General features: G+C 38.6%; 1 protein-coding gene across 3 annotated transcripts in view; it reads left to right on the top strand.

Annotated features, from left to right (window-relative positions):
• IQCH (IQ motif containing H) overlaps window positions 1–16,462 on the top strand; it is a 151,946-nt gene that overhangs the window by 130,292 nt on the left and 5,192 nt on the right. For 2 of the 3 annotated variants that reach the window (XM_020810020.3, XM_072981829.2), the window contains 3 exons: window positions 8,392–8,514; window positions 10,267–10,328; window positions 11,410–11,518. In XM_020810020.3, the coding sequence (XP_020665679.3) occupies window positions 8,392–8,514; window positions 10,267–10,328; window positions 11,410–11,518 (294 nt within the window). The remainder of the gene's footprint in view (window positions 1–8,391; window positions 8,515–10,266; window positions 10,329–11,409; window positions 11,519–16,462) is intronic. The other variant, XM_078380876.1, reaches the window with a different exon arrangement.

Here is a 16,462-nt window from a genome sequence, read left to right as displayed (position 1 = left end):
CAAACTCTCTCCCCAGAAGGGTGGGAGAGGATTTGTCAGGATTGTGACACAGGATGGTGAAAGTCGTTCCTGGTTTCCCTGGATGAGGTAGTTTGAGTGCGGTGGGATGAGATCAGGCGCCCGGAGAAGCGCTGGGCAAGGTGCCACTGAGGCTATCGACCAGCAGAGATGACCAGGATCCGCTGTCCCGATCAGTAAGGGTGGCCAGAGGTCTCTGTGTGTCTACCCACGACATCCTCCCCTCCACGTGCTCCTCCCACCGTGTGCTGCTTTTCAGAGTCTGCACAAACTAAGGTGGGCTTTAGATGGACAACCCAGGAGAGGTGGCAGCAGCCTGGTTATGCCGCACGAGATGAGGTTTCCCCTGGTGTAACTGGGAAAAGGCTGCAGGCTACCTGGTTGCAAGGGGTAGTGCAGGCTTGTGTCGTGGAACTCCCTGCCTCGCTTATTTGCGGGACTACTAGAAACTCTAGAGGGGGCGTGTACCCCAATCCCTGCTGGCGACTCTCACTAAGAGCACATGTTTGTCCAGGGAACATTAGACTCCCTGGTGCCCATTGAAAGCAAGTTATCTTTGTTAACTGCCCGGAATGGCTATATATGTGTTGGACCAAAAAAATAACCTCTGTGGTGAAGCTCTGTCTGGGAGTCCTAGGCCTGATCGCAGTGAACTTCTGGTCTATTCTTATCAAACCACTCCTTTGAATTGAAGAAGAGTAAATAAGGTACTCCCAGAAGTACATGATGTAGAAATAAAAAGTAATCAAGTAGCAACTTCTTAATTAAAATTCTTTCAAGATTAACACAAAATTGTCATTCCAAGTTTATAATCCACCACCAATGTTACTGGTTTTAGTCTCCATCTCTATAAGTGCCAGTGGCAACGAAAAGAGCACCAGCATGTCAGAGTTATCTTTTAAAGAAGCCAAAGAAATATACAGGAGACAAATCTTTTCAGAGCACATGGTCTGTAATGAATGATTAAGTAAAAACACTTTATGTGAAATTATGATGTTAATAATGCTTCTGTCCCTGCGAATTTATTACACATTCACTAGGCTGCTGGCTTTGATTTTGATAAAATGGAGCTATGACTGAGCACGAATGATGATTTTTATTTTTAGAAATCTCCTTTGCAAGAGCAAATTTCCTAGATACTGCTGCTACTGTAATTATGTACAAAACCAATCACTCATTATACTTAGGATACATTATCTTAGAGACAGATGAGGCTAAATAAGCAAGACATTAATAATTCATCCGGCAGTTCATTATGCATGTGTTTGCCTGCTTTGTAGCTGAAATAAGCACCTCATCAAACTGATGCCTCCGCTTGAACAATAGTTCTGTGTTATTACTGCTGCATTCAAGTTTACGCTTGTTAAACTGCTACTAGGATTATTTTATCAAGCATTAATTTATTTTACTTGCAGCCCTCTGTTGCCAAAAACAAATTGTTGAAAGCTTTGGACACCTGATTTGACAATGCCATACGCTTAGTTCTCTGACTATTTGAAAGCAAGCGTGGATTGCCCCCTTTGCTCAATATGCCTCAAGGTAGGCACCCTGCCAAACTATGCGTCCTACATGCGGCTGTTTCCTTATAATACTCTATGTGTGGGCAAAGTATGCACACGCAGTAACAATATGATCTATGGCAGGAGGACATGTCTTTAGGTGTGAGTGAATTAGGTTTGGCCTGGTGGCAGGCAGAACTTTGTTATGGGTGTCACTCTGACCACCACCAGCAGCATGCAGCACTTAATAGCTCAGAAGAGGGGATTTGGGATGTGACTAGGCTTGTCCAACGAGCACAACACACACACACACACACAGACATACACAGAGCTATTTCCAAGGTTCCTGTCGCATTCCTGGTTGCACGACTGACATGCAACGAGCACAACACACACACACACACACACACACACACACACACACACACACACACACACACACACACACACACACACACACACACACACACACACACACACACACAGAGCTATTTCCAAGGTTTCTGCTTGGCCATAATAGCTGCTGCTTCTGCAGCTTCCATTCAGCAATAAGTCACAGTTAGGACACTGAGAAAAAAACATTCAAACTCTACCAAACTTATTTTTAATTTTTTTTCCAATACAACAAAAACATAACTGACACACAGAATCGTAAATCAGATATACAGTGTAACCCTCCACCATCAGGACAATAAATTTATCTAAATATTCTCATCAATATGTTTCATTTCAATTTATATTGTGTACTCTGTCTCTTTCCAAAAAATATGATGATTCTTGTGTTGGGGTGTAACCCTTATGTTTTGTAAACACGTATTCTATATAAGGATTCCAGATCCCATTAAAGCTATTTTCTTTCAATAATCCTTTTCTAACTCTCAATTCACAAGTTAATTGTTCCAATACCAATTGATTATTATATTTCCAATACCTTGCAAATATCAATTTAGCTGCTGTTAACATAATAACAATTAGTTCAATTTCCTCCCATCTAATTGACTGTTTCCAAATATATTTAAAAATGTTAACATTGGATGTCTTTGTATATCTGTCTGTATAATTTCTTTAATTTCATTCAATATAATCATCCATTCCTTCTGTCTCTCTTCACATGCCTACCACATAGGATAGTATGTTCCCCTTTCTTTTCTTTTTTTTACATCTCCAACATATAGATATAATGCTTTATTCAGTTTCATTGGTGCTAAATACCCATTGGTGTTATGAAGTAAAATACCATATTACCTTATAACACTTTTCCTTTAGCCTAACTCACATATTTTTCATTATTTTTTCTCCAGATCCTCTTCCATACTTCGTCACTAATTTCTGTACATTGGTGCCTCGCTTAATGATTACCTCGTTAAACAACGAAACTGCTTTACGATGAAGTTTTTGTGATCACTGTTGCAATCGCAAAAACAATGTTCTTATGGGGAAAATTCCCTTAACGATAATCGGTTCCCTGCTTTGGGAACTGATTTTTCGCTAGACGATGATTTTAAAACAGCTGATCGGCAGCGCTAAAATCACCAGCCGCTGTGCAAAATGGTTCCCCGCTGTGCTTTAGGACAGATTCCTTGCTTTACAGGCACCGGAAAACGGGTGCCCTATGGAGGATCTTTGCAAAATGAGCAGGTATTTCACCCATTTGAACGCATTGAACCGGTTTTCAATGCATTTCAATGGGTTTTAAAATTTCGCTTGACGAGGATTTCGCTTAACAGCGATTTGAACAGAACGAATTATCCTCGTCAAGCAAGGCACCACTGTATTTTAATCTTCTTGCCATATCTCTTTCAAAGCTATTGTTTTATGTTCATCTTCTACTAACATCTTATATATTACACTTATTATCCCTTTTCTTTGAATATTATCATCCACCTCTTCCCTCTTTTCAATAATTTCTTGAAATTTAGTCATCCACGTACATTCTCTTCCCCACTCCCCCATTCCTTGGTCCAATTATCCATCTTACTTTTAATCAAGTAATTCCTTCTCCTCCTAGTATCTCTTTTATTCTCTCTACATTATACCTCTTCTTATTCCAGTCTTTAATTTTTATAACTTTCTGTTCTAACAAAACCTTATTTAATTTTTTCTTCAGGTTATCTGAAAACTATAATTCCACCATGTGTTTCAATGAGGAAATCTTTGGACTCAATATTCTCTAATACTTCTTTCAACATTGCAATATATTATTTAAAAATGGGTTATCTGTGTTTATAATAATATCCTTTAAATTTTCCTTAAAAAACAAATCCTCCATATTTTCCTTAATCTTATAAAACTTAAAATCATTCCATATTATCCCCTTACTGTTTACTATAATTTCTGGTATATATCTTAATTGATTAGCTATATAATATAATTTAATATCAGGTATACCCAAACCTCCGTTCTTTTGAGGAAGATACCATATTTTTAATTTTTCCTTGTTCTTTTATTTTCATTACAGTACATATTAATCACATTCTGCAGTTCTTTTAATTCCTTATCAGCTATCTTTATAGGTAACGTTCAAAATACAAAATGTAATTTCAGAATTATCTTCATTTTTACTACTGAATTTTTTCCTAAATAAGATAACTTTAACTTTTGCTGTTCTTTAATTTGTTCTTTAATTTGTTTTTTTCCACTTTTTCCAAATCCATTTTAACAATTTCTTGCAAGTTCCAAGTAATATTTATCCCTGTCTAATATTATTTTTAACTTGCCTTCAAATTTATCTTCCAATTTACTCCTTTCTTCATTATCATAATTTGCTAACATAAGTTCTGATTTACTCCAGTTTACCCTTAGTCCCATTACTTCTTCAAAGACTTGTAAATGCCATTTAATCTTTTCTATAGAATTCATTGGATCTTCAGTTGTTAGTAATGTGCCATCTGCAAATAAGTTTAACTTAATTTTATCTTTATTCCCTAATCCTTTTATTTTGGTATTTCTCTAATTGTATTTGCTAATAATTTTATTATCAAGGTAAATAGTATTGGAGATAGGGAGCATCCTTTTCTTGTTCCCAGACTAATATAGTTGTTTCTGTCATACCATCATTTACTAAAACTGTGCCAGTGTTCTCTGAATAAAGTTGCTGAATAATATTTCTAAAATGTGTACCAAAACCTAATTCTTTTATTAATATTTTCAACGATGACCATTCCACCAAGTCAAGGTCTTGAAAATATCCAGTGATAGCATCCCTGCTTTTGCCTTTGTCTCTTTAGTTGTATTGATTACATTTAATACCCTTCTCATTAAATCCCCCATTTGTCTACCCTTTAAAAATCCATTCTGATCTAAGTTCTACCAAGCTTCTAATGATGCTTTCTTTATGCCCTTCAAAGACCTTGTGTATATCCTCTTGTACTTCAGTTGTTTGATGGGCTTCTCCAAAAATAACTTGGCACTCGACTAATATCAAACAAGAGTAGCTGAATCACTCTAGCTTTGCTAGAGAATAAGATGAGAAAATATAATATTTGTCTGAAATTCTGCACTGATTTGAACATTTTGCTTTTACAGTGGGGTCTTGACTTGAGAACTTAATCCGTATTGGAAGGCGGTTCTCAAGTCAAAAAGTTCTCAAGTCAAATCTGCATTTCCCATAGGAATGCATTGAAAACCATTTAATCCGTATCTGCTCTTTTCCGTCCATAGAAACTAATGGGAAGCTGCTATTCCGCCTTCGACCACTAGAGGCGCATATTTTGTTTCTTTTTTTCTTAGGTCAAGAAAGGTTCAGGGAAGGCAGGGAAAATACAGTCCAGGCAGTAGAGTACCAGGCAGTCTGAAGACTGTCTCCCAATCCACTCTCTAAACGCGGGGAGGAGTGAGGAAGCAGACAGGCACCCTTTTCACTGGTCAATAGTTAACTGAAAGTTCAAATTTTGCACTTTCCCTGCCTCCCACGTGGTTTTTTTCAGTTCTTAACTCAAATCTAAGTACTTAAGTCAAGTCAATATTTTCCTATGAGAGCGGTTCTTAAGTCAAAATGTTCTTAACTCAAGCCGTTCTTAAGTCAAGACCCCACTGTAGTTCTTCCTAGTATCACAGTGTTAGGGGAAAACACTTGAAGATCATGATAATGAAACATATATGTTAAAAATAAAATAAAAAATTGTTCAAAAGCACCACTTTAAGAAGTTCCAATCCCATCAGAAGAAGCCCTAGATAAAAACAAAATCATGTGGAAAGTATTTATTTAATAATCATAATAAAAATAATATAATTTCAAAAGATATAAAGACAGAATGTAGCTGCACATGTACACTGAATTTTAGGAGAGCCTATTTTAATAAACACAGAACGATGATAAGTAATGTCCTACGGCAGGAGATCCTAACAAGAAAAGAAGTCCAAGATGGGTGGGAGTTTCTAGAAAAGGATATTCTAAGCTTCCATCAAGAATTGGGGCAAGAGGTCATATTCCAACTCCATTATTCTATTATTCTAATAAAAAAAAGGTGGAAGACAGCAAAAAAAGACTAATGTGGCTTCACAAAAAGTTTAGAGAGGAATTGGAAACAAAAAGGATTCTTTAAGAAGTAGAAGGAAGGCTACAAAGGAGGAGTACAGACAAGTAGCAAAAAATTTCAGGGATGTACTAGGAAGGCAAAATCTGAGAATAAGCTGAGGTTAGCAAGAGACACTAAAAGCAACAACAAAAAAGCATTCTCCAGGTTCATGCATCGCAAAAGACAGAGGAAAAAATAGTGGCTCAGCTTACCCTTTGGGGATAGCAAAATGATAAGAGATGACAAAAAAAAAGCAGAAGTTCTCAATTCCTACTTAACTTGGTTTTCACCCAAAATACAGTCTATGGTCCTTCTGGCAAATGTGAAGTACAAGTGGAAGAGACAAGATTGCCGCTTGAGACTGATGAACAAATAGCCAATAAATATCTCATTACTTTGAACAAGTTCAGCTCTCCAGGTTTTAAATTTTTTTAAATCCAAGAATATTGAAGGAAATAGCTGACAAACTAAGAGAACCATTGTTTTATTATTTTCTTGAAATCATGGAGGATAAATAAAGTGTTGCATGATAGAATAGGATTAATGTTGTCCCTAATTTCAAAAAGGAGGAATTTGGGAATTACAAACCAGTCAGCCTGAAATCAATCACAGGGGAAATTTGGGGTCAGATTCAGCTCTCATTCTGCAAGCACTTTGAACGCAATGCAGTGACAACCAGAAGCCAACACAGATTTGTCAAGAACAAATCCTGCCAGTCTAATCTTATCTTTTAAAAAAAAAAAGATAACCTACCTGGTAAACAATGAGAATGCTGTACATTATATGTTATTAACTTGTGGTCTGTGGACCCCTGGGGGGCTGTGATTTTCTCACAAGAGGTCTGTGAAGGCTTGAAGAATGTTACGATCTTTTGCAGTTAAAATAGAAAGAAAGAATGGATGGATGAAAGAAAGAAAGAAAACAAAAAGAAATTGGAATGTAGACCAAAATCTTAATTTCCTTTTGTTTGTGTAAAACATGACTTTTCTAACCTACTGCCTCTGTTAAAAACAAAAGTAAACATTGGTTATGGAAATAGTTCTTTGATAACAAAGAACTGTTTTATATTTCCACACATGGTGAGATTATGCAAAGTAATGATGCTGAGTGGCTGAAAGACAACACGTGATGTTTCTTGCTACTGCACAGACAGCCAGAAGCAGCTGGAAGTGAGAGTCGGAGTCAGTCAGTGTCAGTGCGAATAAGTCTTCAGACGGACTTCATGATTGTGTTTCTTTGATTTCTGCTAATAAAACCATTTGGTTATTGTCAGGTGAAGTGACTTTTCAATATTATCACAGAGAATTTCATAGCAATACATTTAGATGAGCCTCAAAATGGATCGCTGGCTGAATCTGAAGTGTAAAAGAACTGATGATGTTGATGAGGATGCATCCTGTTCAAAGCAAAATGAAGCTTCTTCCAGTCATCGTAAAAAGTGTTGTCATTATAGCAAGGCATATTTGTCAATTGGCTTCACATATACAGGTCCCAAAGACATGGAACTACCACAGTGTATGTTGTGTTATGAGATATTGTCCAACATGGCTATGAAACCATCAAAACTGCAAAAACATCTTAATACTAAACATCAGTGGTCGACCAGCCCGATGTGCGGGATATAAATCAAAGAAAGAAAGAAAGAAAGAAAGAAAGAAAGAAAGAAAGAAAGAAAGAAAGAAAGAAAGAACATCATTTTTTTTCAAAAATAAGGAGCATGGGCTTCAGGAAAGTAAAAAAAATGGTTTTACAATACTGCTACTGATTATAACAATGAAAATGCAGTGAGGGACTCATTTGAAATTTCACAACTAAAAGCAAAAACTGGAAAACCACACACAGTAGCTGAAGAACTTTTATTACCTGTGCAAAAAGCATAGTTTCTGCATTAATCAACAAAAAAGCTGCCAAGGACCTTTCCTTAATACCTTTGTCAAATGACACAATTAAGAAGTGAATTGGCAGCTTGTCAGTCAATATGAAGGAACAATTATCAGAAAGAATTTGCATGTCCCCCTACTTTGCACTGCAATTGGATGAAAGCACAGACATAACAAACAAAACAACCTTAGTGTGCTATGTTACATAGGAGCTCAAGAGAAATGTTTTCAGAGACATACCATTCATCTCCTTGTTCATACTCACTACAGCTAAACATAGACTGGTTGAAGGTGTGTTCAGTTAAATTATTTATTGAACACTAATATTTTTGCTCAAATGGGTAAAAACTAGCTGAAGAGTAATCGAACAACGTAGCATTCCTAAGATCTAGTTACTTAGTGAAAATGTTTAAGCAAGAATTTCTCAGTGCCTCAGAAAAGTAACTTCTTTTCTTGCTTTTGTTTTTTTCCCCCCAGGGTCCCCTAGTTAGACGCCATGTTGTTATGAGCAGTTCAATTATGCATGCTAATCTTTCCCTCATCTACTATAACGTCTTCCTTCAGATGTGCAAGGCTCATGGCATTGGATATGATGTCCAGGTGGGAAGATTGTTTGCTTTACGTGCAAGTGATATAAAGATAGGAAATTAGCTTGGAAAGAAAGAGAGATCTTTTGAGAACACACTTTGTCTTTACAGATAATAGAACACACACAAAAGAGCCTTCTCCTTTGTGGTTTTTCAAATTTGAAATTCATTATAATTTTAGGAGACAGTATGGTGAAGATAAGATTGGTGTCACACTCTGTCACACAAGTCTTCCTTGTGCTAAAGTAAAACATGCCTGCCCAGCCATTTAGTGATTACAAGTAAATTAAATGCACAGTCTAACTAAAGTTTAGTGGGGAGGGGGGATTCTAATTTGCTGGTTTTATTATTATGATACCTTAAAGTTGTCTTTATATATAACACTGCCATGAGATTGTGTATCTGTGAACACTTTTAGATATATCTAATTATTAATTCTATCTATAATAACCAAACAAATGAATGGGATTTGTCAAGAAAATAATACTTGTGCCAGCCACATTGATTCAGTGAATCAGTGATTCTGGGAACAGAAATTTGTTTAGTTGGGATTAATAAACGGATAACACCCCATACTTTCCTAAATACAGTGGGGTCTCTACTTAAGAACGTCCCTACTTAAGAACAATCCAACTTAAGAACAGCTCCATTTGCTAAATTTTGCTTCTACTTGAGAACAGAAATCCAAGATAAGAACAGGAAAAAAAACCTTTCCTGCTCTTTTTTTAACCTTAGGTCATCGTAGGTTAAAAAAAATTTCTCCCCCTAGTGGTAGAGTAGGTATTAACCAGCTTCAATGTACGAACACACCTCTACATAACTAAAAAACAGCCAGAATGGATTAATTGGTTTTCAGTCCATTCCTATGGGAAATTTTGCTTCAACTTAAGAACGTTTCAACTTAAGAACCCCATTCCAAAACGGATTAAGTTGTTAAGTAGAGGTTCCACTGTAGTTTCTATGGATGGAAAAGAGCAGATACGGATTAAATGGTTTTCAATGCATTCCTATGGGAAATGCAGATTCAACATAAGAACTTTTCAACTTGAGAACCACCTTCCAATACGGATTAAGTTCTTAAGTAGAGACCCCACTGTAAACCATTTCTTTAAAAAAAAAACATTGTTATATAGCTAAACTGCCCAAGAGATGAAGTCTGGATAATTCACACATTCACACAGAAAGGCTGAACCCATAAAATATAACAGAAATGTCATAAACAACATTATAAAATGGTTTTAAAATGTATGATAAGTTACAAAATAAAGTAGCTTGAGAAGCGGAACAATGCACAGATCCTTTTGGAGTGACCACAGGGAGGTTAGTGGCTCCAGATTTGTAGTTATCATTCTTGATGCTGCCAGACTTTATGATTCCATCATGTGTGACCATGTCAGATCCTGAAAACCTGTTTTCAGACTTAAGGTTTGAAACATATAAATACTGCTTATAAGAACAGCTATCATGCTACAAAGTAACCACATATGACTTATCTGCATGTAGGTTTAAAGGAAAGGATTTGTTTGGTGATCATGGTTTCCAGGCCATCTTCAACCTTGGCACTCGTCTTTTTAGATTGCTGCCAGCCTATTTTTTCTATAAGTGTGGAATTGAAAATATTTCATGTTAAGACTGAAAATAAATTTACTCCTCTTAATTCTGAGCTTCTCCAAATAATATGGCCTAACATTATATTTTGTAAACTTAAAAAAAAAAAACTTTTAGCCACTATATAGATGCTAACATTGTTTTTCATCCTTAACAGGTGAAAGAAGGAACCATTTTTACACTGTTTGAAGACAAGAAAAGATACAGATTTGGAATGTTGTAAGTTTGCAGGAGAGTTACAGGACTGAAATTATCTTGAAGATTCAGTATTTTAACACTCCTCCTCCTTGTCACATACTGACATTACTCTTCCGTTTGTTGTTGTTGTTGTTGTTGCTGTTGTTGCTGACTAGCCTCTTGATGGCATTGCTCTTGGCCCCTCTGACACACTCAAACTCCCTCACCACATTGAAGTGTGTATCCAAAAAAGGGCTCTTCCTTACAGTTGGGGAAAAATACAGTGGTGCCTCGCTTAACGACATTAATTCGTTCCAGCAAAATCGCTTTAGAGTGAAAATGTCATAAAGCAAAATAAAAAAGCCCATTGAAATGCATTGAAAACCATTCAGTGCATTCCAATGGGCTGAAAAACTCACCATCCAGAGAAGATCCTCCATAGGGGTGGCCATTTTCGGTGCTTGTAGAGCGAGGAATCCATCCAAAAACACAGCGGGGAGCCATTTTGAGCACCCGGTGGCCATTTTGAAAACCCGACAATCAGCTGTTTTGATTGTCGTAATGCAAAGAATCGGCTCCTGAAGCAGGGAACCGATCTTTGCAAAGCGAAAAAACCCCATTTAAAACATCGTCGTGAAGCAGATTCGTTGTTATACGGGGTAATCGTTAAGTGGGGCACGACTGTATAAGGAGAATTTGATCAGAAATATCAATAGATCATGGAATTACTTGTAAAAGTGTTCTTGTTTTCTCGCCAAACCCCACTTCAAATGGTCCCATGTTGATTAGCAGTGCAGTAGAATTTCCTAGCACCAGTCATACTAGATCCCATATTTGAAGCTCAGAGTGATTTTGAAAAGGCAGAGGTCTTTTGCTTGGCATGGCTAAACATCTCACTCTCCTCCATTGCTTTATTAATAATTATTATTTATTACACAAATCCTTTCTACTGACAAGTTAAAATGGAGCCTCATCTTTCACATCTCCCAGAAGATTGCCACCTTACGAGATTGAAAATACTCATTAAACTCCACAGTCTGACAGGCCCAAATGAGAGGGTGATTGTTTTAAAGCATGCGAATGGAATCATTGGCAAAGTCATTTGTTTGGATATCATTAACAGAACAATTGGAGAACATCTCCAGGGGGTCCTCATGACCTTTGCTCAGCATCTCTTCATCATCTATCAAGAATTATCAGCACCTAATATGCATGCCGAGACCAATTTTAAGGTGAGGTGTTAATTAACTAACGATCCCAGTTAAATTTCTGTTGGAGGATGTAAAACACTTCATTCTGTATTATAAACAAGCGCTAAACCATCCTGGCTTCTGTTGTTCCTATATATGTTTACTACATGCAGGTCAATATTGTGAAATTCCTAGTGAATCTGTTAGTTAAATTTTAGAATTTTAGATGAGATAACATAGATTTGCTTAAGCTGGCAACCACTGGTATATTTGAAAAGACATGCTCACTCACGTGATAGTACAAGCTTCTTGGAGAGAAGCAAGTTTTCATTTTAAATGTACCCATTATTGTGGCTAGCAATTTAAAAATAAAGAAGTCTTGATACAACTCTCAGTTTTATAAAAGAAAACTGCTGATATCTGAAAACACATAAATTAAGGAATGAGAAATAATTCTCGAGGGCTTTCACAGCCGGGATCCAATGGTTGTTGTAGGTTTTTCAGGCTGTTTGGCCATGTTCTGGAGGTTTTTCTTCCTAACATTTCACCAGTCTCTGTGGCCGGCATCTTCAGAGGACAGGAGTTAAAACTCTGTCTGTTCTAACTCCTCTGAAGATGCTGGCCACAGAGAACACGGCAAAACAGCCCGAAAAACCTAAAATCAAGTGATAAATAAGCTCAAATATTTGTGATATCCACAGATGTCTTATAAACCACCTGCTCCTTCTCTCTTGGGTATTGTGGGTCTGAAAGTATGGTTCACACCAAGAATTTAGACAGTCTACTCCATGGTCTCGCGGATCAGACAAGAGACCTCCATTTTACTACCATGCAACTGGCTTATCTGTTCAGCTCTGCATTGGCACCAAGCATATTTAGATGTCTGCCACGGTTGATATACCAAAGCATAGTTCAATCTAAGCTGATGCCTTTTGTCTGGCCGCCTGTCACCAACAGGCCCCCATGTGGTATTGCTGCTAGGATTCACCCTTTGGCTGCCGGTACAGAACTGTGATTCATTCATTTCACTCACTTCAGGGAAGGTAGAAGCAATTGATTATCACCAGTTTTACAGACAAAGAAATGCCAGTCACAGAGTCACTGAGGATATCCTCCATTCACTTTTATCAGAGGATGTGGATTCTGCTTTGGCTCATGGAAAAGCCAAGCCATGTGGTTTGATTAAAGGTAACATAGGATTCATCCAGAACTGGAGAAAGACAATTGGTTCAATATTTCTTGAAGGGAAATCTAGTATCTGATATCAAAGTTACAGTCTCCATTTTAGGCCCTTAACTATAAGTCGAGGATCCTCAACATCTAGCCAGGACGACCTTTAGATTTTATTTTTTTCTCTCCCCTGGCCTAAACTTTTAAAAGCTCAGTTTGAAGAAGAATCCTACATTTCTTGAAAGCCTTCCTGTTTATGATATTTTAATGATACAATAAACACACCAATGTTTTAGGATAGTTAAAATCTGTCGTTAATACTGTTTCTCTTGTTTTTTAAGGCATCCACATTAATGTTGGTAACTTCTATGTTATGTCTGGGAGCCTGATTACACATGAGAAAAGAAACAAAGTTATACTGATTCATTTCATTCCTGTTGTACAGATACATTTTTCCCCTGCGGTCATGTCAGATATACAGTGGTGCCTCACATAGCGAGTGCACCGTTTAACGACGAATCCGCATAGCGATGACGCTTTTACGATCGCAAAAACGATCGCATTGTGATGTTTACATAGGCAAAAACTCGCATTGCGATGATCGGTAAGCATTTCGCTTACCGATCTTCACATTGCTATGTTCTAATAACAGCTGATCGGCGGTTCCAAAATGGCCACTGGAAGAAAAAATGGCCACCCGCTACGTTTTCGCACCCTGCCCTCGCTTACTGAGGCGTCGAAAATGGCGGCCCTATGGAGGATTCCTGCTTAGTGGTGAGTTTATCCCCCATAGGAACGCATTAAACAGAGTTTTATGCGTTCCTATGGGTTTTTCCCCCTGCATAGCGATGTTTCTGGATAGCGACGATTTATCCGGAATGGATTATCATCGCTATGCGGGGCACCACTGTATATCAGCAGTAGTGTTTACATTGTTTTTAACTACCATATATTAATTTCCTTCTAGTTGAAATGTTATAGCAGGCTACACTGCTTTTAATTTTGTATCAGTTAATTTTCTCTATTGTTTCTTTTCCCTTTTGAACAGCATGGGGAGGAGGAAGCGGGTTTCTTCTTCGTGGCCTCTGTGAGTCACACCCTGGGTGATTCGCACCTGCGCGAAGCCTCATAGAGCTTCTGCAGTAGAAATGAATACATTAAAATATGCCCCTCCCCATCCATATAAGTACCTTGGCGCCAAGCATTCCCTTTCAGTTTCTTTCAACCGCCGTGTTAAGAGCCTCATAATTCTGCTACTGTGAGTAAAAGAGAAAGAGAGCTTACTCTTGATTCCTTTCTGCTATCAATCTTTTTCTTTTAAATTATTAGATCAAACTCTTTATCATCAGAGATTTTTCCTTTCCCCATGCTTAGTCTCCGGCCGCAGCACCCCCCTCCAATCATTGATTTTTCTCCTCAATTATTTTCTCCTATATATGACCTCTTTGGGCCCATTAAACACTGCATTGTCTGTGATAATAAGATCCCACTTTCCGACAGACACACTAATTGCCTTTTCTGTTTGGGAGAACAACATCAAACCTCCTCCTGTACCCATTGCAAAAATTTTAAGCGCGGAGTTCTTTGATCTCGCCTCTCAAGGCTAAAATTCTGACTTTGGGAACAATTTATTTATTCATTTTTTTATTTATTTAACTTATATGCCACCCACTTTACCCAAAGGTCTCTGGGCGGCTTACAACAGTTAAAATTCAATTAAAATTCAATAAAAAATGATTAAAATACAATTAAAATTGCCATTAGGACCCACAGTTGATCCTTACAACCAGTTCAAATAGCCCAACCTCCCTGTAGGGCCACTTCCCAAACAAAACCAATGGAAAAAGCTATTACTGAATCATCAAAACAACATCCATCGGCTACACCAGCTCATTCCAATTCTCCATCTGCATCATCTAAGACCTCGAAGACACAGAAATCAAAACCCTCCATACTGAAGACCTCGATTTTGAAAACAACTTCTAAACATCAGAGACCTACTGAAACTGCTCCAGCTCCAGAGCCTGTTCTCCCTAAATGAGCTAAACAGTCTAAGCCTACAGATATTCCACCACAACCACAACTCTCTGAATCAATTTTGGTCAGATCTCCCTCAGATGATGACAGACTTCCATCTCATCAACCTTGTTCTCAGTCTCCAGAATGGGATGATACAGTCAATCAACTAACATCCTCTCCTCCCAGTCCACAACCTTCCATTCCTTCCAGTAATCCTTTGGTTATTCCATCACCCTAGAATTCCCATCCCAAACGGCTCAACACCGTTCCATATTTGATGCCCTCGGATCGTCCACTGATCCCTAACCAGGACTGTCGACATCAACAATCTTGACAGCTCGCTTCATCGCGTGTGGTTCAAACCCACACATAGCATGCGCATCGGGTTGCCATTTGTCCCGACCAGTGCTCTGCTTGACAAACTGCACCAGCTAGTTGACCAGGTGTTTTACCTGGTTCGATAATAAAATCTAATAGTTGGCCTACCTCTCGACAACCATTGGTGTTGAAGCGCCCACATCACCGAGAGGCGACTACGTACCTCAACCTGCTCCCCACTTGGTATCAAAAAAACCTCGGACGGTCGAGCAGATTTCATCCACACGTGAGGCTTTTGCAACCCCAGTCTCCCAATACTTTCCTACTACAACAGATGACAGAAATCACTCTTCATGCTTGGCATCGCCAGCTTCAGTTTATTCTGCTGCTATGCCATCACATCAGCAACCTGTTTTGACATCACAAAGACACAGGCTCTGATATCAATGATCCTCGATATTCATCCTGGTCTATGGACACTCACTCCATTCCATTACATCAACACAATTCCCTTCCTCCAAGTCATCCAAGGTAAACCCAAGTCATCAGCCCCGGCACCGTTACGACACTGAGCTCGACACCAAGGTCCATCTCTATCAATCGAGGTCTGTCAACGCTCAACCACCATCTTTCGATGTTGATGATCCTCAACATCAACAGATGTCCATGGACATGCTGCCTCCATCTTTTCCAATTCATAACTGGCAATACTACAAGACTCCGCCTCTCGACACTGTAGTCAATCGACAGTCCGTCGACTCTAGATGTGACCTCGTTGGCTCTGACCATGGATCTCGGCCACAGACTCCATTGGTGTCACTTACCTCTCCAGAGTCGGACATTGTCAATACCAACCCGCCGTCACCAGCAGAGGATTTTCAGACCTATCCCCAGCTTATGACTCGCATGGCTAAATCCCTTGATCTGTAAGTCTACCAACCATCGACAGAACCAGCCAATCATCTACTGTATATGATCCGATGCCTAAAAATACAACCACTCCGGTGCACGTATCGATGTTACCATCTCTCCTTAGTACTGCGCAAAGATCCTGGACAAAACCAGCTTCCTCCCATACCATGTCTAAGCAGATTGATAACCTCTATAGAATCCATGACTCAGGAGCCATTTTTCTCCAAAAACAACCAGCTCCAAATTCTATATTTGTCAAAGCCTCTGAATCAACATCTTGACACCAACAATCTCTCATACCAAATAAAGACAGCCGACGAAGAGACTCCATGGGTAGATGGCTTTACTCTTCCACAGCCTTCACCATGCGAGTCGCGAATTATCAAGGAGCCATGGGAGCTTACCAACTCTTCCTCTGGGACAACGTGTCCACCTTTATTGAATCCCATTGAATGACCTAGCAGTCTCCCTCAGCTGTACAGATGCCCGAGCTCACCAGTGGGAACTAGATCAATCATTATTCCACCAACTATGCCAGAAATGGGGCACACCAACTCTCGATCTCTT

Source organism: Pogona vitticeps, chromosome 12 (assembly GCF_051106095.1).
Source record: "Pogona vitticeps strain Pit_001003342236 chromosome 12, PviZW2.1, whole genome shotgun sequence".
Lineage (NCBI taxonomy): Eukaryota > Metazoa > Chordata > Lepidosauria > Squamata > Agamidae > Pogona > Pogona vitticeps.
The sequence above is the reverse complement of the archived record's forward strand: the minus strand, read 5'-3'. Positions and strand labels throughout refer to the sequence as shown.